This window comes from Panicum virgatum, chromosome 3K (genome assembly GCF_016808335.1).
Source record: "Panicum virgatum strain AP13 chromosome 3K, P.virgatum_v5, whole genome shotgun sequence".
In the NCBI taxonomy this organism is placed as follows: Eukaryota; Viridiplantae; Streptophyta; class Magnoliopsida; order Poales; family Poaceae; genus Panicum; species Panicum virgatum.
The window spans coordinates 29883306-29904810 of NC_053138.1; the positions used below are offsets into that span (position 1 = coordinate 29883306).

Genomic DNA, 21505 nt, shown 5'->3' on the forward strand with positions numbered 1-21505 from the left:
GCACAGACGAGGCCACTCAGCACGAGGGCCATAGAAGCTTACCGCCCCTGCCCCGCAGGTAAGTTACTCCAAACCAAAAAGATCTAATTATTATGCCAAGTCTATCTCATTCTAGCCTTGTGGTAGCGCTGTTGTCCCAGGTTGTCCCTCTATGAACCGGTCCTTATGGAGAGTGACCAACCAAGCACTAAGCACCGTGCTGGCCCCCTAAACCATGTTTCTACAAAAACCATATTTTAATGAGACGTGAGCCACTCAAGCACGAAGCACAGAGGGTCACTCTCAGAATTAAGTTCAAGTAAACCATTAATCAAATTAACTAAAAAGATCCAGAGTGTGTTATAGCGCAGCAACCTAGCACAACTAAACAAAATGCAGCCCAAAGGATATATATAAAGGATATAAAGTGGCTAGGACAGTCCTTATAGGCATACAATATTAAATGCAGTATGAAATTGTATTTAAATGTGGTAGGTGGTTCATGTTACACTTGCCTTCCTCGTACCGCTCTGGCTGCTGCTCAAACTGGTCAGAAGACGGCTGCTCCGAGTACTGGTACTGGGGCTCCTCCGGTAGCTCGACGTCTACTCACGAACACATGGCCAAAACAGTGCACAATAATAAGCATACAAGCAAACACTAACAAAAACTAAGCAACAGTACATCAATACATCAAAACAGCACACTAAACTAGTCTAAAACTATTCTACGCGTTACAACGATCGCGTGGACATAAAGAACGCCTAAAACAGAGCTAAAACGCATATTCTAGGCTAAAAACAGGGTTCAGGGGCTTAACTGCAAGAAATCTAAGGTTCCAGGGGCTTTTCTACAAAAACTGAGGGCCTAAACATAATTAAACTAAAGCTTTAGGGTCTAACTCGCAAAAACTTCAAGCCTGGACTGCGGGTACTATTTTAAAGAAACTCAGGGGCTACGTGTTAAAACCAGGACTTAAATCTAATTATTTTTGAACTCAGGTGGACCGCGGGTTGATTTAGGCAAAGTTGGGGGTCTCTTTAGAAAAAATGACCGGGCTGAAGCGGTATGCACGGATCTGATCCGTTGGATCGAGATCCGGCGGCTCAGAACAGACATGGCCGCGATCTAATCTCGCGCCTCTATTTCGGATCTGACGGCCCAGGTTGAAAGGGGGTGACGGCGGCGGCGCGGGTCGCCGGAGAACGGGCTCCTGCGGCGGCGCAGTGCCGGAGAAGGCCGAACACGGCCTTCCAGGGGCGGATTCGAGCGGGTCCGGAGCCTAGAAGCACCTATGCGGCATGCGTAAGCCACTGGTGGGCTCAGCGAGGTGTGATGGGGACCGGACGTGACTGCGCGGCGGTGGAGGCGGCTCGGCGCGGCGAGGTCTCGCCGGATTTGGCCCGAACTGGCCGCTCCGGGGCTCGATAACCTGTGTGGCTTGGCTCTAGGGGCTGCACACAGCACGGGTGATCTACGGGGGTGCTCAGAGAGGCGGTGCGGGGCTGGGAAAGGTCCCCTCGACGGCGAGGGCAAGTCGGCGGCAACAGAGCTCGCCGGAGTGCGGTGACTAGGCACCTAGAATGTGCCAGGGAGATCCAAATCTAGCGAAGAAGGAGGACAGGGACCCTGGGGTGCTCACCTAGGGTCGGGATCGGGCAAAGTGGCGATGGAGACGCGTCGACGGTGATGTCCGGCGGCAGCATTGCGGCGGCTCTCGTGGAGAAGGAGATGCATAGGGAGCCTGGGCGTCTGGACCCCTCAGATCGATGTGCGGTGCTCTTGTGAAACCGATGGGAGGGTTAGAAGGGGCCCGGGGCCGACGGCGGCGAGAAAACGGGGCGGCAGAAGTGCTCACCGGCGGCGCAGGGGGTCTCGGCGTGGCCGAGCTGTGGCGTGCTAGGGTTTACGGCGGCGCGGCTGAGCGAGATGGTGGGCGCAGAGGCTGCGGGGCCAATTTAAAGGCTGGGCGGGGATCTTGGGGCGGCGTGCCGTGGGGGGGGGCGGGCGTGATCCCCGGCGAGATGTTCGGGCGGCAGTTGCGCGAGCGGGATCCGGAGGAAGAGGATGGCCCTGGCGTGTGGGGCCGGGCTGGCAGCGGGAAGGGAAAGGGCGACGCGGTGCGGGCGCTGGGAAGCTGGCAGGCGGGCCAGGCTGGTCAGTGGGGAGGGGAGCGCGTTTGTGGGCTGAGCGGGGCGCTGGGCCGGCTGCGAGGCGGGTGTGGGGATCGGAGCTAGCTGGGCCGCGGGGTAAAGGAAAAGAGGGATGGGCCGGCCGGGCTGGCGCACTGGGCCGGTGGGAGAGGGAGAGCGGGCTGGGCCCGGTTGTTGGGTTTTGGACTGGGTTAGTGTGGGGTTTGGGTTATGGGTTCCTTTTCTTTTTCTTTTTCTTTTTCTTTTACAAACTCACACAAACTAGTTTGAATTCAAACAAATTCGAATTCAAACTCCCTAGCACTCAACCAAAATAAACAAAATATGCACCAGCATGAATGCAACAACAAATTTTAAAACTTAGACAAATTTTAATTACTTGTGAAACCAAAAATTAGGTTAAATGCCAGACTAAGCAAAATAAATCCTAGAAAATTAAATAAACCAATTAAATTTATTATTAAATGCTGGAATTTAAACTAGGGTGTTACATTAAATTAGCACTAACCACCAGCCAGCCAACAGTACTTTTCTCTCACAACAAATCAGCACCAGCCACCAGCCACTGCTAGCCGAACAGAACGATTGAATGCATTCACTTAAGATGTTAGAGTAGTTCGCAAAGATTGTTGAAGGTGGTATTTATTTCCAAAAAGTTTACAAAATGTGTTTATGAAAAAACAATGAAATCTTCTACTTTTATATGTTAATCTATTTTTCAGAAAAAGTTAAATTTAGATCTCTAATTTGATTTGAGCCTAATACTCCCTCCGTTCCAAATTATAAGACATCGCAAAAATTTTGGAGAGTCAAAGCAATTTCAAGTTTAACCAAGATTATAGAGAAAAATATAAAGATTTATGATATCAAATTGATGTAGTATAAAAATATAACTAATAAAAAATCTAATGGTACTTAGTTTATATAATAAATGTCATTATTCTATTATATAAATTTGGTCAAACATAAAAAAATTTGACTCTCCAAAGTTATTGAAATATCTTATAATTTGGAACGGGAGGGAGTACGTTTTAAAGCCACGATACGCAACTATCTTCCACAAGATATATAAGAGCAACTCCAACAGATTGATCTTCCCGTTTCCTCTTTCTCACCATATAGGGAAATTTTCTTTCTCAATTTCAATATATATGGAAGAAGTGATCCAGCAGATTGATTTCCCCCCTTTCTATATGGAAAGGGAGACGCGATGTCTCCTCTTTCTATTGGGGATTGGAGAGAAATTATTGGGGATTGAAAAAAAAATAAATGAGAAAGGGAGATAAAAAAAATTAATCTGCTGGACTAGGTTTTTCAACATCAATCTCTTATATTGAGAAACAGTGGAAAGGAAAAGGGGGAAGATCAATCTGCTGGAGTTGTATGAGAGTCTCCACCAGGATGGTCTGGCCCATCCTTGTTCGGGCCACGTTTGTTCAGGCATCAACTTGGCCCACGGCCCACTCGAGGCTAGGGGGCTGCTGCCTCAGAGAGACGAAAGGCTCCGGCTCCCCTCTCGTCGCCGGCCATGTCGGCTGGTTGCCGTCGCCGCCCGCCCGGCCCCTTCTTCTCGGTTCCGCCTCTCCGCTTCTCAATTTGAAAGCCCCAGCGCAAATCGCCGCCGCCGACGCGGCGTTTGCGGCAGTGTTTCGTCGGACACCCGGTAAGCTCCCCTCCGCCATCTTCCCCTCCGCGGCGCACGATCGCACGCCTCGGCTCCTGTCCAAGCTGCCCATGGGTTGCTTCTGCTGTTTGATCGTTGCGATGGCCGGGGGATGCTATCGTAGGGAGCGGTTTCTCAGGTGAACACGCAAGGATCGGAAAAATTGCGCCGCGCGTTTCGCGTCATATATAGGACAATATTTTGTGTTGTGCTTCCAGGTTAGATTGAACGAGACAGATTGAACCGCACACCCGCGAAATTACGCTGAACTGTGGCCACCTGCATCCTGTTGATTCTATCAGAACCCCATTTTTGTCGGCCCAGCGCAGGCCATTGATCGGTAGTGCATCAGTTAAAGAGAGATTTTCAGTTCTGATCACGGAGCTCTAACTGTCTGCTGTTGCTTCTGTCAGGTGATCACGGAGATTTGTGTTGTGCACATTTGCTTCCAATGGAAAGATCGTGGAACTTCAACTACTCTCGTTTGTAGAGGTGACATTTACCTTACTTGATCTGACATGATCACTATCTCTTAGGTTATGACTGTCAGGTATATTTGCAGTTTTCCATGTGCTTTTCTAGGCAACTATTATCCAAATGGTAGTCCACAACAATTGCACTATAATTACTAATGCAAGTGCAAGAGTTCTACATCGTTATCGATATCCTAAGTCGGTACAATAATTGTTATTTTGTGGAGTTAGACCACATGCAGTCACACAGGCACACTGGAGAGCACTGATATGACAGGCTACTTTTTTGTGACTTCGTCCGTCTTATAAGCCACAATCGAACGCATTTCAAAACACTCATGACATAGCCATCAGCATGTGTGATTGCAATATTCCTTTTTCTGTTTACTAGCAAATATACTCGTACGTGCTACACGAAGCTATATAAATATATTGATTAGCATATAAAAATATATAGATTATACACCATGTGTATTTTATAATACATAGTACGGGTCGGTTGATGACTTCAATCTTTTTTTCTATTTTACTCGTCAAATGCTAATTCTAAACGGGATCTTAACTTACGGTCACCCGGATTCCGATCGACGGACCAAGGAATCATTGCCTGTTTTAGTAATTATTATGTTTATTACACCCTTTAGATGCTGCTGCAAAGGATAAGGTGAATCAGACCTTCCATTGGCCAGTTCAATGTTGTCAATCAACAATAGTAGTTATGGCCCCGGGCTACCTTTTTGGTATCCCATCAATTTAGGTTTTTTGACAAGGACTGGTTTTGGCCAATTGATGTCATGTTCCGGAAGAACCACTACCACCTTTATGATACGTTGTAAGTAGTGCATGGTAAAAAAAAGGAAATGTTTTTTTTATGTTTTTGTGCTTAGTTCCAGACTTTGTTTGCAAAGTTGAGATTTAACATATTGTTAGTGTTACATACTTGATGCACGTCTGCTAGTATATGTGTGCTTAGTTCCATGCTAGTACGTTTTTCCCCTTCTGATGATTTACTTTATGAATCACCATGAAGGAGTTTATTGACAGGGTGTTCACCAGGGTTAAGCTTAGCATGCATTTAAAAGTAGGTTCGGTTCAGATGATTTATTGGTATTGCACTAGTTTTAAGTAGTGTCTATGATATATATTATTTAGAATCAGAAGATTATAGAAGCACGCGCTTAGGGTTTTGCAAGAAGTTGTGAGAATGGTAGGACAAAAAAGGTGGGAAAGTCTAATATGCTTTTATGACAAACAATGCATTATTAGGCAGTCCATTCTAGAAAAAAATGTTTAATTGTTAATATGATTAACTATAGATTGTCAAATTGACTGGATAATTTGATTCCCTTTTCTGTTTAATATTTTTTATTGGTGAAAGATTGAGGTGGGGATGATTCCACTTTCACCTTGCTGTGGATGTTGGTTTGTCAGATGTTTTTTTTCTCACTTTTAGATGATAATCCTAGTTTGAAAATCAATAATGTTTGACTAGTATTAGTGTTTGTAACTTACGTAGGTGTGGTATAGCTTGCAAGGGTGTACAAATGCTGATGATAGTATCTGTTGAGATGGAAAGTCTAGATTGATTTGGACGGGCACTGAGCTATATTTTAGCAGGATCCTTTTTAGAGAACAACCATATCAACGTAACTTCTATAATGTAGACAGACATAATCAGAATGGTAAAGCTTTAACTAGATTATTATCAGATTTGCAGAGATAAGTGAGACCCAAACATAGCTTCCAGTTTTATTTGTTGTTTCAATTTTGCATCGTGAATGCTTCATCTGTTCGGTTGATTGTGCGGTCACATACTCACATCCCACTTATAGGCAGTATGGTTGCTATGTTTTTATGGCACTCGTGCTGTTACTTCCTGCTTAAATTGTATTCGTCTCTTAAGATTCAAAATGTGCTTATGCTTCAAGATTTGTAGATCTAGCTGGTGCTTTTTTAGATGCCATTTGATCTAATTATCTGTTGTCTCTCTTTCTCATTATGTGTCTCTATTTGCTACCGTTTCAGTTAGTTCTGGATACTCATCTTTATGTTTTATTGTTGTTCTGTCAGAATGTGAAGCATGTGCTTCTGTAAATGCTTCAGGGACATGTTTTACCTTTTGGTTAAATTGCATATTACCTTTTCCATATACTAGAATTTTGTTCTCGACATGCCCCGAGCCCCTGCTAAACTCCAGTAGTACATTTCCTCACAAACGAGCAACAATGCTCAAGCCAAGTTGGGAGTTATCATAAAAAACACATCGGTTTGATGATTCCAAATTGTCGAAGCCCCAAGGATGATGATCGAGTTAAGCCCTTTCATGGCCAGATCAACCATTCTCGTCTCTACCTTAGCCCACCATTCATCAAAGGAGGATTAATTCAGCTGTGGAGAGAGGTCATGCAGTCCTACTTTCTGTAACAAGTGAAACTAGAATTGTTGAGCAAAGACACACGAGAAGAGCAGGTGGTTGATGTCTCAGACATTTGATCGCAACGGGGAAGTGCAAAAATGTCTCGTATCATCAGTTTTAATCCCTTTAGTAAGCCTGATTGTGTATGCCCTGACTTCTGAGTCTCGCAGTTGTTTCTGGTCAAATGGACTCATATGCTACTGGATTGACAGATTTATCTCGCAAGTTTTCAATAATTGATCACAGGCACAATACTGAAATATACTGTCTTTAGTGAAATGCTATAGAATGCCTTAATATACTTATGAGGCAAATGATACTTCAGCTAGGAAAACATCAAGATTCTAATATTTCTTGTTAAATGCTGATTCTTTTGCATTAATGTAGGGTATTTTCCTTGATGAAATACACTCGTACACTGTGTGCATGTAGGTGTACTTTAGATGTTCAACAGTTTTATTTGTTCCTCATCATTCCAAGTAGTTTCTCCCTTTTGCTATTATCATCAGTTAACACAGTACTCAGAATGTGTTGTATTTGATAACGCTCAGTTGACCATTCTTCTTTGTACAGTTTCTTGTGTGGCGTAACAGATGATGGAGCTGATATAATCATCAAATGATTGCTTCCAGAGAGCATCAAAGATGTCTCAAAGATAAAGTAACTCTTCTCTGTTTTCTTGTGCTCCATAGATTGCTAAAGAGTATTTTACCTATGGTTCTGTACTAACATATGTTCTACAGTAGATACAATCATGAAGACAACGGTAGCAATGCCTTTTGGAATATTCCCTGTCCTGGGGCTAGGATGGCCAATGGGTCATAGGCATTTTTCCTTCGTAGAAATGTCTCCCACCTTGCCTCAAAGTGGGCCTTCCACTTCTGTTCAGTGTTGTAGTTTGGCAGATATTGTTTCACCCCAATACCTGCCTTGTCAGAGAATTCTATTATCTGGTTGTTGAGGTTCAATGTATGTTCGACGCTGTAGGGGCCTGATGAAGATGGTGCTGAGGATAGGAATCCCACTAGGTAGAAAACTTCCTCATCTGGTATGACTACTGACGTTCTGTTGTCCCATCTGCACGAAATGGAAATAGTCAGTCAATCAAACTACAGAAGGCACGTCACCGTGTGGTTTCTGGTTTCACATATCATCTAATTACCAGAATTTTTTTATCAGCGGCTAATTACCTGAATTTGTTTACTGGATAGAGCAATATGGGACCATTGTTACTGTCTTTCAGTATTTTCCCAAAGACCTCCCGTGCAAATGTGTGGATTGAACTTTTTGGAACCATGAGATTTAGCCATGGGTGTGAGACTTCCCACATCCCCTTAGCTCTCAGTTTGACCTCAGAGGAATGCACCCTATCCAGGAACTGGATGTAGGTGACATCTGTGTGGAACAGGGATGGAGGTATATATCTAAGTTGATACAGTAGGTTGTTGACCTCCTGCAGACATGTGTAGACACATAATTTGATCATTCACAACTTGATTTGATATTAGTCACAAGTCATAACCATATTGATGGCACGCGATTTGTCTGCTCACCTGTTCCATGTTGTCCACCTCTTCAGGGTTGTAGTTCTTCGTCATCTCGAGGCAGAAGAGCACTCTGCCATCCGACTCGAACTGGCTCCACACTGGATCATGTGGGTTAAACGATGATCTCCAGTTGTTCAGGATGCCTGTCCTGTTGATGATTACGAAACCCTCTATATAATCAAAGGTCCTTTCTGCCGAAATAAGCATCTCCTGGTCCTCTGTGAAGCTTGTGAAGTCTGAATAGAGAACTCTAATCCACCTCACCTATTGCATATTCAAATCATTAACAAGTGGCTTTTTGCTAGCATTAAGTTGATATAAATTAATTGTTTTGTTATACCATATTTGGAGCTGGCTCGAGGGCAATCCTGGCTCTAGTGATGATGCCGAACTGACCTAGTCCACCTAGAGCAGCATGGAAGAGATCAGAGTTCTGCTCAGGTGAGCAAGTGATGATGTCTCCTCTTCCTGCATTTGACAGTCACGATATATAAGTCAGATAAGAATTCATTTTGCTGCTTTGGAAACTTCTAAATCATCATATCATCAAGGTTTTGTCTAATACCTGTCACAATCTCCAGCTCCATGACATTGCTGATTTGTGGGCCATGCTGGAACGTCTGCCCACTGACCCCTGCATTCGACAGCGTGCCTCCAATTGTGAGGTGGAGATAATCAGTCCATGACTTTGGTGCCAGACCATACTTAAATGTCTCGTGCAAGACTTTTATCCAGAGTTCTCCTCCTGAGGCATCAACATAGGGCGATGCACCAGAGTGCACCTGCATTCTGGCAGTCCGGAGGGATTCCATTTTGATGACGATCCCTCCAGCTGCCTGGCACTGCCCTCGGAGTGAGTGTCCATGCCCACGAGCCGCCACGGTGAGCAATGAGTGCTCACCCCTCAAGAAAACATGCCTGACCGTAGTGGCAATGTCATCTACTGAGCCTGGGTGAAGCACAGCAGCTGGCTTGAAGTTAGAGAGATTTCCAAAGTCCTGGGCAGCGGCAGTGGTAGACACGTCACTGAAGCTGAAATGGCCATCAAGGGGTAGTTTATTGAGGGATGCAAGCACATCTTGGTCAGGCACGTGCGCAGTGGTAACTTCACCAAAAGCAAATAAAAGGAAAAATTTCAGGTATTGCAGAACTGATGGTTTCATGGCTCTACCTACAGCACAAGAACCGACTAGTTCAACAGTTCAAAATTCTGAGGAGAAAGATGAAAGCGGTAGGACGATAGTGTGTTTTGGTTCAGGAGCAGAGCAATGGGAATGGAGAGGGAGGGAGGGAGATTTAAAGGGGGGACTTGGGGGGTTTGCATGTGGACTAGTGTGGGAGGTGGTGTCGTCAAACCAGACTTTTGAACTGTTTGGTAGATTAGGATTTAGGATCAGTATGAGAACAGGCTTGACTGCAAAATATGGATGCAGAGTTGCAGACATATTGCACTGGTGCGAGTGTTCCTATCTAGAGTATATTGCTTTGAGCCCGTTTAGTTCCCAAAAATTTTCACGCGCTACAATAACTTGTAACGTTTTACCACTAATTTGGAGTATTAAATGTGGATTACTGACAAAACCCATTTCATAACCCCCGGGTGAAATCGCGAGACGAATCTAATGAATCTAATTATGAAATGATTAGACAATGTTGTGCTATAGTAACGAACTTCTAATAACAGATTAATTAGCCTTAATAGATTCACCTCGCGATTTCCAGTCCATCCGTATAATAAGTTTTATAATTAATCTATATTTAATACTCTTAATTAGTGGTCAAATGGTCCCAAAAATTTTTACCCCAAAAATTTTTGGGGACTAAACGGCCCCTTTGTTGCTCCTGCTTGAAGCATGGCACAAACATGTGTCAGTAAATAAATGGAGGACGGATGAAGAGATGTAGTCCATTTATTAGACTCAGTCCATCATGGTTCATATCATTCACTACACCAAGCCACGAGGACAGTGACATTGCAAGGATCGTGCAGTGACAGAGATATATTTTGAATTGTATAGGCGATGCATATCTCAGCAGGATCGAACTTCTAGTCGAGCCAGATGGTAACGTAGCAGATATGAAAGTGGCAGACCTGATTTCTGTCTAGCAGGGTCTAATGGATGCTTCAAATCCGGTTTCATGTGAGTCTTCAGCAGGATCATCTGTAGATGTGATATATTTAATTGTGCCTTTGGACTTGTAAGTGGCGAACATCCTCTTGAGCATATCTGATAAACTTGCATATCTGTTTCTGCAGAACATACATGTCGATAAGAATCATCCTGTCTAGCCAATTTTAGCAATGTTAATACATTTCTAAGAGAAATTGCCAATATTTATTCTTAGCTCAATCGTATGGACATTGAATGCTGAAGGATTCTTTTCCTTTGTGGTAACCAAGAGCTTTCACATGATAATGTAGAATCCCTTTGCCAACATGGTGTTGATTGTTATACCCTAGCTACTTACCCAGTTATTCCTTCTAAGGTTTCTCCAGAAGAAATGACATGTTCTTGTAGAGCCTTTTTTTTCCAAGTTATTGTTAGAGTTTATCTAATAGATTCTTGGATCCTCATTGTTTCGGGTATGTGGTCCTATCTGTTTGAAGGCAACACAAGCAAATCTGTACAGTAAACCAGATGTTCTTCCAACTATTGTATCTTCTCTTTACACATATTGAAATTAAGAGACAGCTATGCCATATAAAGTAGAAAAATAAAGACCATTCGTACTTTTCTTGGGATCAAATTTCTCCATCTTCTGTGCATGATGCCCCCATGAATAATCTGATTCTAATCCATCTAACCATATGTCTTGTAAGTCTTTGTGCCGATATTGTCAGTCAACCATGATTTGTCATGATTCCTAACCTGTGAATAACTGAAGGGGCAAAATATATATTTTCATCTACTTCCTAAACGCATGCACGCAAAATCAGGATGTGATCTATATATAATTGTTACTGGAAGTACCTACCATATCATTATCAAGGAATGACTTGGTGTAGTGGGCTTTCCTTTTCTACTCTATCTTTACAGCAAATGTATGGAGCTGCCAAAGTGACTAAAATCTTTTTCAGGAAAACGAAAGGTAATTTTGTATAAGTTATCTGGAAATGTTTTTTTCTTATGTAATAGATCAGCACTTGAGTGACTTTCTTCATTTGAAAAGAAAGTCCTTGCTTTATGTTTTTGCATTGGTCCTTCACTTATCAACTAATGTGGACAGTATATTTCCATTGCTACTACTCTCCATGGGTAGAGGATTAATAGTAACCCAAGAAAACAATTGATTAGCCTCCTAGGTTCCTAGCTAGAGTCCAGTGGCGGAGCCAGGAATCCTACCAAGGGGGGGCCGGACGAACATAGATAAGCTTCTACATAAGCCCCAAGGATCAAATTGTCAATTGCTGACATGCTGCTTGCCCCGACTGTGCTTTCGTAGCCTAAGAGCTAGAGCTTTAATAAGAGTTTTAGTCTGCTACCGACTGTTTTCCTGAGTGTTGTGTGCCTGTAGGGCATGCAGTCTAACTGGCTCTCTACTTTGGACTACTATTTGCTGCAGTGCTCACTGCTGAGCAACTGTGAATGGTACTGGATCCTCAGAAATCGGCGCAGAGCAAGGGGGGGCCACTGCCCAGGTTCGCCGACACTTGGCTCCGCCAGTGCTAGAGTCTTAGGTGTTGTCGCCGATTATTGATTTGTAACTATTTACATGTGGGAGCAACATTGATATATTCATGAAAACCTAACAGAAACCACTAGTTTCTGTCATTGTATATTTGAAAATTCTAGTAAAACTATACTGGTACGGTATATATGTAAGAGATTTACACACATGTTGTCTTATGCCAGAATCACATATTGCGAAGGTATTACTTTTAGTCAAAATCTGAACTATACAGTTCTAGGATGATGCTAGTCCTAAACTCCTAATGGAGATAACTTTATGAAGTACAAAAAGAAAAAATAAAATAAAATGGGGTCATGGGGACGCCTCCATCTCTTTAAAGGCGAGGTTGACTCCAGAGGACAGGATGGAGACTAGATTCCCTAATCCATGACATACATGGCAATCGCATTTCGCAAAGGTGACATTGATCTGCATCTGCATGCTTTCAAGAGCTGTTCCTTCGCTGTTTTGGCTCGCGCTGTCGATTGCCAGGAGGCTTGGCGCCCAGTCCCAGCAGGAGTCCCCTACACACTACTACAAGATCTATCAGTGGATGGGGCCACCATTGTTGATATTAGTGGATGGCAGTTGGGCAGGTTGGCTACACTGCTTTGGTGGCAATGACCACTTTTAGTATGCTGGATTTGACATCCAAGAACCAGTTCGTTTTCATCTGGGGGCAACTTTCTTTGAATTACTTTCAAATAAGCTATTCAGATATGTCTGCTTGGCAAGCTCTATTAAGCCCTACAATCTCATGGTAAGAGGCCCAAAATGGATAGATATAACACTGATATGCTTCAACTTTGAGATGTCTATTTGACATGCTGAAGTAAAGCAATTTCATAGGATTTGCACGTGAGAACTATGATTTTTATTGTACAAAAATGCCTTGTTTCTCAATCTGTCATGTCTTTAGTCATTTTGGTTTTCTTCCGTTCTAGTTACCTGTTGCCATTGCATTTTTAAACCGTTTCCATTATTGATATAAGGTGGAACAATTGGTGGGAAAATACAAATTAGTTCTACACTTTAGCACAATTATTGAAGCCGTAGTATATAGACTCCACATGATGGTCTATTCATTATTCACAAATAATATCCTTTCATTTAGGGCATATACATTGAACGAGTCTCTTTTGTAGTAGTTCGGAGGGACATATACATTAAACCCAAGTCACATGTCATACCTTCCGTACCACTGCTCAGATGAGATAGCATTTTTTTAGATGGAACAAGTGACATCACTTGATGGCAGCACAAGCACACTCAAGTCAATGTTACGGTATAGTTACCAAAAACTAGTTAATCGAGTCAGCAAAGTGTCATGTGATGATACAGATGATACTCCTTTCATATTTCATGACGCTCTCTATCCTCTCTCTTTATAATGATTGTGCTATGGTAGTTAATTTAATGCTCATGACACTCATATGATACTTTCATTAAGACTGGCCTACTATGTGATAGTACACACCCTAAATCTGAGGATGTTAGAGCATCTACAGTAATAACCTCTATTTATAGTCTCTACTTTTTTAAATAAGAGTTTCTCCTACTTTTAGTGGCTATAATTTTTACTCTCAACTCTAGCAACAGTCCTTAAATTTCAGCCCCTACTCTCCTGTGACAGGTGGGTCCATTTGTTAGAGGTTCATTTTTTTACTTTTTTTTCCTCGCGACCCATCTCTAGCAAGAATCACAACTCGTTCTCCCTCTCTTGCATCTCTCTTCCATCGATGCATCCCCGAGCATCTCTCTCGTGTCTCTCTCCCTCGACCGAATGCATCTCTCTCGCAGCGGCCAAGCTCGGCCGGCAAGTCGCAGCGCTCCATGCCCAGCTCGGCGCGATGTCTAGGCAAGGCCCCCGAGGCTCCATGGCCAAGTGCAGCCGGTGCTCGGGAATCAAGATAGGCAAGCGGGCCTCCATGGCCGAGCTGGGCGCTCTCCATGGAGGAGGCCACGGGGCCTCCATTGCTTTGCTCGCGCGGCAGCACGAGCAGCGGCGGGGCACTCGCGGGAGCGGCGGCGCACTCGCCGGAGCAGCGGCAGAAGAACTCAAATCAATGAGCAGCGGCGCACTCATGGAAGCAGCGGCGCGAGGAGCAGGGGCAGCGCTACCGGCCTGGGCCGCGGTGGCGGCGTGGAGCAGGGGCAGCGGGAGCCGTGCCTGCCCAAGAACCTAGCAACCCGGCGACGAGCCCAAGAACTTGGCGCGGCGGCGGCGCGCTTCCTCCCGCGGCCGGGCGGCTCGCGCAGGAGCAGGGGCGGCCAGGGCAGATTCGGCGCGACAGCGTTGCTCCGGTGGCTCGGCGCTGCGGTTGACGAGTAGGGGCTTCCCCAAGCACCCGTGGGAGATGGGGCTGGGAAGAGAGATTTGGGTGACTCCCTACTTTGAGGGTTTAGGTAGGAGCTCTGCTTAGAGTGATTTTTTTCGTTCTAAATTCCTACTTCATAAATAAGAGCTTTAGTAGGGGACTAGGGGTTTGCTGGAGATACTCTTAGAACCTATCATCAGCACCAGCGTATTTATCTGTTTTTTTTTGAGTTAGCGTATCTGTCTGTTACATAAATAGAAGCGGTAAAATTCCTATCATTGGAGCTTAAACTCCGTACAAGAGGGTTCTATTTGCACCGTTCAAACCCTATGGATGCTTGTCGGAAGAGTTTCCTAGCTGGATCCTCTTTTTTTCCATATATAAGAGCATCTCCAAGAGTTTGTCATATTTTACTTGGCATATCTTGTGTTTTGCCAACTTCTAAAAAGATATGCCAAGTAAAAAAAAGCTTATTTTCAACAGTTTGGCATAATTCACTTGTCAAATTCAGATCTAACTTACATCAGAAACCCTGAGAGAGAAACAAAATTATATTTATGCCCTTCCACCTTTTGAAAACTTAAATCAGGAACTCTTCTCTGTTATTTATTTCTTTTTTCACCCTCCCACCTGACTAGAAACCACGATGCCAACCGCGCGCCGTGCGCGTATATTTACGCGCTGGAGGCTGGTTTTTTTCAAGTTGCCAAAAATTGTCAAGTCTTTTGCCAAACTGTTGGAGGAGTATTTTTAACATTTTTGCCAAAAATCAAAGATGGCAACTCGATTTGCCAAACTCTTGAAGATGCTCTAAGTCATTCTGGGTACCAATATGATCTCCGTTACATCTTTGACCGCTAAACTTTAGGAAGCACATATTGTTAAACATACAATAATTAGTGTAGTTCCAGTGATAAATATAGTTACAGCATTTTTATGGTAAATCATGGTATTTTGTGAATAATACCACTACAAAAGTTTTTACAGTCTGACAAAAATGGACTCAAATGGGCCCACACTTCACGTGGGCCGTTTGAAATTTCTCCCGTCCTTGGCATATCAGGTCCACCAGCTGTCGTGTCGATCGCATAATCCGCAACTTTGGGGGTAGCTAAAGTGTGAAGTGACTGACTGGTACGGGATAACTTTGTCGCCAGTCATAGCACTTTATCATAGTAAACCAAGCAAATTCAATGAGCATAAAGAAACAATTATTCATCAGGAACCTTTTCCAAGACTCCTACACTCTGTTCTGCTGACTGCAGCTGGTGGATGGTGCTGGTTTGTTGTGAGAGAAAATTACTGCTGGCTAACTGGTGGTTTGTACTGGTTTGGTGTGAGAGAAAAACACTATTGGCTGACTGGAGAAGCAGCCAGCAAAACATAGTGATAATGGAAATTCATATAAGATTCGATCGTCATCGTCGTCTACCTCTCCATTTGTAAAATAAAAGGTTTTGCAGCAAAACAATCCAAATTTACACTCAATTTATATCTCATCAAAAGTGATAATGGAAATTCAGTTGTGTTTGGCATGATGAAGTAGGGACGCCACTATGCGAGACTGGGTGCGTCCATCCACCAATAGTGGAGGCAGTCATGTAACGCCATCAGAAAAGCGTTATGACTTTTAACAGGTGATGGACACAGCAGAGATGCAAGCTAACTCGTAATTTGCCTTTTGAAATTGTTTTAACCTTATGGAGCACAGCATGTGTCGTAAAATGCGCCAAGACTTTTCCCCATACTCAAAATGACTACAAAGAAAATAAGCATCTCTCATTGCTCTGTATTAAAAGGGATCATCTCTCATTACCCAATCCCACCATATTCCTTGGATATTGATCTGGTGGCCCAGATTGAAATTTACACGGTTTGTACGGATATGTTGGTTTACACCTGATATGTTTCTGTATTAAAAAGGTGCCACTACGTACAACAACTAGAGAGCTAAAATATAACTCAGAATCAGCTTGTAAATGCACTGATGGCATAGATATATACATGATGATCTATACTCAATGTTGCTGACTCTAATCAAATGGTTGACACAGCCATGGTAGCGTCTTTTTCTCAGCCAGCCCGCACTACACTACCGGCCCCTGCTTGCAAAGCAGCGCAGCCCATCTGCGTTTTGTTTGGGCCTGCCCTTGGTCGCTTCCTTACCTGTTCTCTGTTTTTTTCCTCTGGATTTGGAAATAAGAAAAGGTGTAGAAGCTTTAAAGGATCCAATTTCTATTTTCCTATAAAAATCATTTTATACAAAGAATTGAATCTACCAATTGTCCAGTTCCTATGGGATGGGCTCTTCCATGGACACTTTCAGAATAAGTGAGAACCTCTTTCCTTCATATCTTAGGATTTCTGTGTAACAATCGAAAAGAGATACAAAAAGTTCACGACACAATGCAAACAAATAGTCAAATACTATATGCAAGACCATACAAGAATATTCGAAATAAATAACACAGGCACGATCAATAAATAGTAAGACTGGTATCACGCACGTCGTAAGCGTTGCAACGCACACACCTCTGTGGCGCACCATGACAATTTCAATCACACCACGACCTCAGTTCAGGAAATAAAAACAGTGCTGCATCAGCAATGCACCAGCTCCTACCAGACAACGAGACCACGCGAACTAGCGTCTGCCTCACCTGGAATTTATTGACCATACTACCCTGACACTGACTCATTACTGAAGACAATAGTAGATTATACTAATAATCCCTCCTCATGGTGCATCATCAGAACTCAGAAGGCACCATCCATGTCTGCTTCGTAGTAGCATCACCAGACTCCAAGCTCGGATCAACAGAGCAAGACACATCTCCAAAGCACTTACGTCATCATGCTTGCAGATTCTAGTTGCTTAGACCTTCTTCCCTCCACCAGCTCCTCCTGGAAGTAAAAGATGCAAACGTCAGAGAAACAACCAATAGAACATGAAGAACAAAAATATGTAACTAGTTTTTCTATGCAATAGTACTGACCATGGTTTCCTTGCACCGATCGTTTGGATGTTTCAGGGTCATCCCATCCCGGCGCGGCCCGGGCCAGCTCAGGCTCCTCTCGGACCGCGTTCACTTGAGTTTCTGTTGATTGCTATTCATAGTCTTCGTCGTACTCCCCATCAGACAAGTCATCGCCTTCCTTGAAGGCAGTGACATCAGCTGGGTAGCGGAGGATCCCACCAATCCCGCCAAATCCCCGGCAGAACTGAGAACCTTCCTGGGACTTGTTGGTGACAAACTCCAGCGTGCAGCCAAACTGGTGGTAGTTCTCAGCAAACCACTCCAGCAGTAGCGTGTTGTCAATGACCTCAAGATCTCCAGATGTTGCCTCATCAGTGAAGTTGCGCTGATCAGCCTCCTGTGTGGTGTTCAGATACTTCACGACTGTTTCTCCAGTGGCGCTGTTCTTTAGCTCATACCGCCTGACATCAAGGTTTTCCCACACAATCAGTGTCTCTACCGCTCCCATTTCCAGGGCTGTCATGGTGTCATCCACACCAAGGACATACTTTCCTGTGTCCTGGCTTATCTCCTCAAAGTACTTCCCGATCAGCTTCTTTTCTTGGACAAACTTGACATCAGAAAGAACCTCGGCAGACATCTCAATGGCTTGGTTGAAGCCACTTTCCCCTCCATAAGACACATCAATCATCTTGACAACCTTGGCCTGCAGACGCGGATCAAACATCTCTGATTTTCCCAGTTCGGTCTTGAAGTCAGCAGAACCAGCAAGAATAAGCCCAACAATGTTTGGCTGATTAGTGGCAGGATTGATGAAATACTGTGTTGCAAGCTCAGCAACTTTGCGCAGGTAATTGTGTCGCCTCTCCATGCGCAGGCGGGCAAAGCGGACTGCAGATTGCCCTCCTCGCCCATGCTTCTTTGGGAGATCAACACTAAACTTGTAAAGAACCTCCCTGCTGTTGCCACTCAGAGTGCCATACAATGTTCCATTGCCATCCATGACAATGAAACCAAATTTATCATCAGAAGCCAGGAGCTCATTCAGTGCCTCAGTGTGGAACTTGTTGTCACAGAGATACAGGGACGCGTTAATGGGCCTAAATGGCTCAAAGTCAAAGGTTACCTTCTTCTCTTTGCCATCATCAGTGACAATTGTTCCAGTATAAAGCACTAAACCATTGGGGGGAACTCGATTGTAAAGCTTCAACCTCTGTTGAGCTGAGGTTATGGCAGCCAAGACAGACTGACGGTTGACTCTGCTCTTGATGTTTGAGGCAGTTCCATACTCATCACCCAGCATCTTAGTGACACGTGAAATCTGGTCCCTAGGCGGCATGATGAGAGAAATCATGCTGGTACCATTTCCCCTAGCAGCATCAAGCGCCTTGATTAATTTCTTGACCCTCCAGATCTCAATGTTCTTGTCAGCTTCATGTCCCTCGCCCATCTTGAAGAGTTTAAGGATTAACCTTCACCTACAAGACAGATAACTGAAGGTCAGAAAAAATACCAGCAAGTCAAATACAGTTGAAAACATGATAACTAATGACATAATGCTTCTATAGTCCTATTCAATCAATCATGACAACATCCCAAATATTTAGGACCTTCAGGATCTTCCATGAAGTCACATGAAAAAAATTATATATAACCAGGCCAATCTTTGGAGGAGTGTCCTAGCTTTGACAGAACATAATTAAGAATGCACCAGCAGCGTATGGAAATAAACAGGGTAAAACAGTAAAACTGATTTAATAATGCTAAACTACCCCGATAACTAACATCTCCAGCAAAGCAGCTAAAAATGCATGTAAAAAATAGTTGGAAAAGCCAAGCAGAGAGTATTGGAGGAAAAAAAATCAATCAAGAAGTGGGCAGTGGGCACTGGTATCCATCAAATACAACATAAACAAATTTATGGCTATTTAAAGATTGCTTATCCACTTAAACACATTGTTTTAGATTTATAAGGTTTTCTCTATGTGAAAACAGAGGTGAACAAAACTAATAGATATCTTATATTTCAAATAGAAGAAGCAATCGTAATCTGCAGGATGAAATTTTGTACCAAGCAATAGAGCAAAATCTTAGCCACAGTTGATAGTGGAGCATAAGTGCCCTGTATATTATCACTTCTAATTGGAAAGAAATACGTAATAATGGTACAATGTGAAACCAGAAGACCTTTACATGTATGATACTTCATTGCAAATTGGTGCCGGCATCATCTTGATATTAACATAAACAAATAATAAACAAGGACACAATGTTTTCCTTTCATTCCAATAGCACAAGTGCATATCTATATCTTATCTTCAACATCCGTGCTGATGACTAAAGCTAACAAATCAGATTCCAGGGCTTTCTGTTTCACTAAACATGTCATGTAAACTAGATCCAGAGATACCATAAAGAGGCCTAAAAAGTAAAAAACCAACACATAATTTGAGAATCAAAGAAGCAGGTTGGACACCCATAACGTTCTTGGAAATTCAAGTACAAACTCTATCTAGAATTCTAGATGCATATAGAAATATAATAACATCATGCACAAAAAATTATAATAACCCCGTCAGGAGCAGATCCTCCTGCATCACAACACGATCAGTCATGTACGCATGTTTTTGCGTCATCAAGAGCAAGCACGCGCGTGTTTCAGAACACAAAGTTGGATCATGAAAAAAAATGCAGGGCCAAAAATCTAGAGAGGACTTGGTCAGGTAAATAGAACGAGAACATCCCCACAGTCGACGCTCCATCCAGTGCAGATCGCGCTACATCACGATACGTAATCCATCACCCCAAATTGGTCTATGTTTTTTCCTCGCCGAACGAGAGAGAAAATTTTAAAAAAAAAACACTAGCGAAACGCTAAAGGATCTATGGTTTTTTCCTCCTAAACAAATTGATCCATAAATAATGCCAATCACGTTTGTACGGTACCATCTGCGGGGCCAAGAGCCGTAGATTTCAACGATCTATCAATCGAATCAAGCATTTCCATTTCTAATGCAACCAAACAAGCGATACGCACAACACACCCATGCTAATCCGGGCATCATCACGATTCACGAGAACAGATCGACGACCGATCCCGATCGATCCCCTAATCCGATCCCCAACCATGACGAACCCTCTGGTTTTAACCAACCAAATCACCGGCCGCAGCTACAGAAATAAAAAAAAAAACCGAAGACATGGGCAGAGGCACTGCACCTGCGTGGGGGGCGGGCGTGATGAGCGCCGCGCGGGCGCCCGGCGGCGGCCTATGCAACCGATGGAGCCGGCGAATCCGCAGGAGACGGCCTCCTCTGCTCTCCCTCCGCTTGGCGTTCGGTTTGTTTTGGGGCCGTGAGTGGCGGAGAGGCTTATATGGGGTGGAAGAACGGCGAAGCGGAGGCCGAGTTGGCTGCGAACTCTTGCGAACGCGCACGAACCTTTCGGGCGTGGCTCCGCGTCCACGGGGCGCGTACACCGCCGCACGATCGGGATCAGACATCAGAGTATCAGGGCGTGTTTGGGACCGCGTTCACTACGCTTATCCGCGAAAAACGCCGGATAATCCCGCCGAACGCCTCGCGTTGCTCGCGCTTATCTCGACCGCCTGCAAAGGAAAAACGCCGGATTTGAACTGCGTGGACAAAAATCGCAGAAGCGGGCGGGGAGCCGCGTTGCGCTTATCGCGCTCGCGCTTATCCTACTCGCGGTCCCAAACAGGCCCTCAGACGGTTACGAATAAGCAAGTGCCGTGTGTATGTTTAGCGTGTGTTTGTTTTATTTACCTTGCGAACCAAGGAAGTGTTTTGGTTGGTAATCCTTTTTTCTGACCAAACTGCAAAGTCAGAGTCAGGATTTAGCATGAATGATGACGAGTATGGCAACACGCTTTCAACTTTATTGCACATGAAAAATGCACATTAGCTAGGATTTGTCGCATGGAAAGTGAAATTGGTTCTTAAGTGTGTTGCACTAGTACCTACACCTTCTGATAAGCATGGGTAAGGTAAATTCTGCGGTGTCATTTTAGTAGGCACCTCGTAGCCTATATGCATTTTTAAAAAATGATTCCGCAAAGAAAGGATACATCACCGTTTTATTTGTCCTGCAATAACTCATCAATTATATAAAACATCGTAAGTACAATTGTCTATGATGTCTTTTACCGTGGCACTAAAGTTAACTTTTATATGGCAATTGTTTTGCGAGAATAGTAGCCCCTTCTTTCTACTCCATGGAATTTCAAATCGTACATAGAGATGCAGGAGGGGAACTTGGATCCATTGACATTGTAACATGACGTGTT

The 21505-nt window shown here is 43.8% G+C and overlaps 3 protein-coding genes and 1 long non-coding RNA gene across 5 annotated transcripts; 2 read left to right on the plus strand and 2 right to left on the minus strand.

Moving 5' to 3' along the window:
- Positions 1–1772: 1772 nt before the first annotated feature.
- Positions 1773–2216, plus strand: LOC120700822 (heterogeneous nuclear ribonucleoprotein A1-like). The gene has a single exon (XM_039985044.1). The coding sequence runs from the start codon at positions 1773–1775 to the stop codon at positions 2214–2216; it is 444 nt and encodes a 147-aa protein (XP_039840978.1).
- A 1372-nt stretch (positions 2217–3588) lies between these two features.
- Positions 3589–8951, plus strand: LOC120698892. The gene is made up of 5 exons (XR_005685063.1): positions 3589–3795; positions 4209–4287; positions 7258–7344; positions 8264–8672; positions 8813–8951. It is a non-coding gene; the product is annotated as an uncharacterized LOC120698892 (long non-coding RNA).
- On the minus strand, positions 7634–9500 carry LOC120698891 (cytokinin dehydrogenase 9-like). The gene is made up of 4 exons (XM_039982659.1): positions 8797–9500; positions 8572–8699; positions 8238–8495; positions 7634–8137 (listed from the first exon to the last, which is right to left on the minus strand). Exons 1-4 carry the CDS (start codon positions 9392–9394, stop codon positions 7871–7873), a joined length of 1251 nt encoding a protein of 416 aa, XP_039838593.1. The 5' UTR covers positions 9395–9500; the 3' UTR covers positions 7634–7870.
- Positions 9501–16615: 7115 nt separating this feature from the next.
- LOC120698893 (eukaryotic peptide chain release factor subunit 1-2-like) lies at positions 16616–20574 on the minus strand. Of its 2 annotated transcripts, none has more exons than XM_039982660.1 (3): positions 20419–20574; positions 17218–18677; positions 16616–17125 (listed from the first exon to the last, which is right to left on the minus strand). In XM_039982660.1, the coding sequence occupies exon 2, from the start codon at positions 18647–18649 to the stop codon at positions 17330–17332; it is 1320 nt and encodes a 439-aa protein (XP_039838594.1). In that variant the 5' UTR covers positions 18650–18677; positions 20419–20574; the 3' UTR covers positions 16616–17125; positions 17218–17329. The 2 variants fall into 2 exon arrangements, with proteins under 2 accessions (XP_039838594.1, XP_039838595.1); XM_039982661.1 differs by having other exon boundaries at positions 17218–18692; positions 20419–20550.
- Positions 20575–21505: the final 931 nt, after the last annotated feature.

Coding starts and splice junctions, on each gene's coding strand:
- LOC120700822 (XM_039985044.1), top strand. CDS start 1,773: ATGGGAGGGTTAGAAGGGGCCCGGGGCCGACGGCGGCGAGAAAACGGG.
- LOC120698891 (XM_039982659.1), bottom strand. CDS start 9,394: ATGAAACCATCAGTTCTGCAATACCTGAAATTTTTCCTTTTATTTGCT. Junction 8,700..8,796: donor GGAGCTGGAGATTGTGACAG/GTATTAGACAAA, acceptor TGTCAAATGCAG/GAAGAGGAGACATCATCACT. Junction 8,496..8,571: donor TCGAGCCAGCTCCAAATATG/GTATAACAAAAC, acceptor AATATGCAATAG/GTGAGGTGGATTAGAGTTCT.
- LOC120698893 (XM_039982660.1), bottom strand. CDS start 18,649: ATGGGCGAGGGACATGAAGCTGACAAGAACATTGAGATCTGGAGGGTC.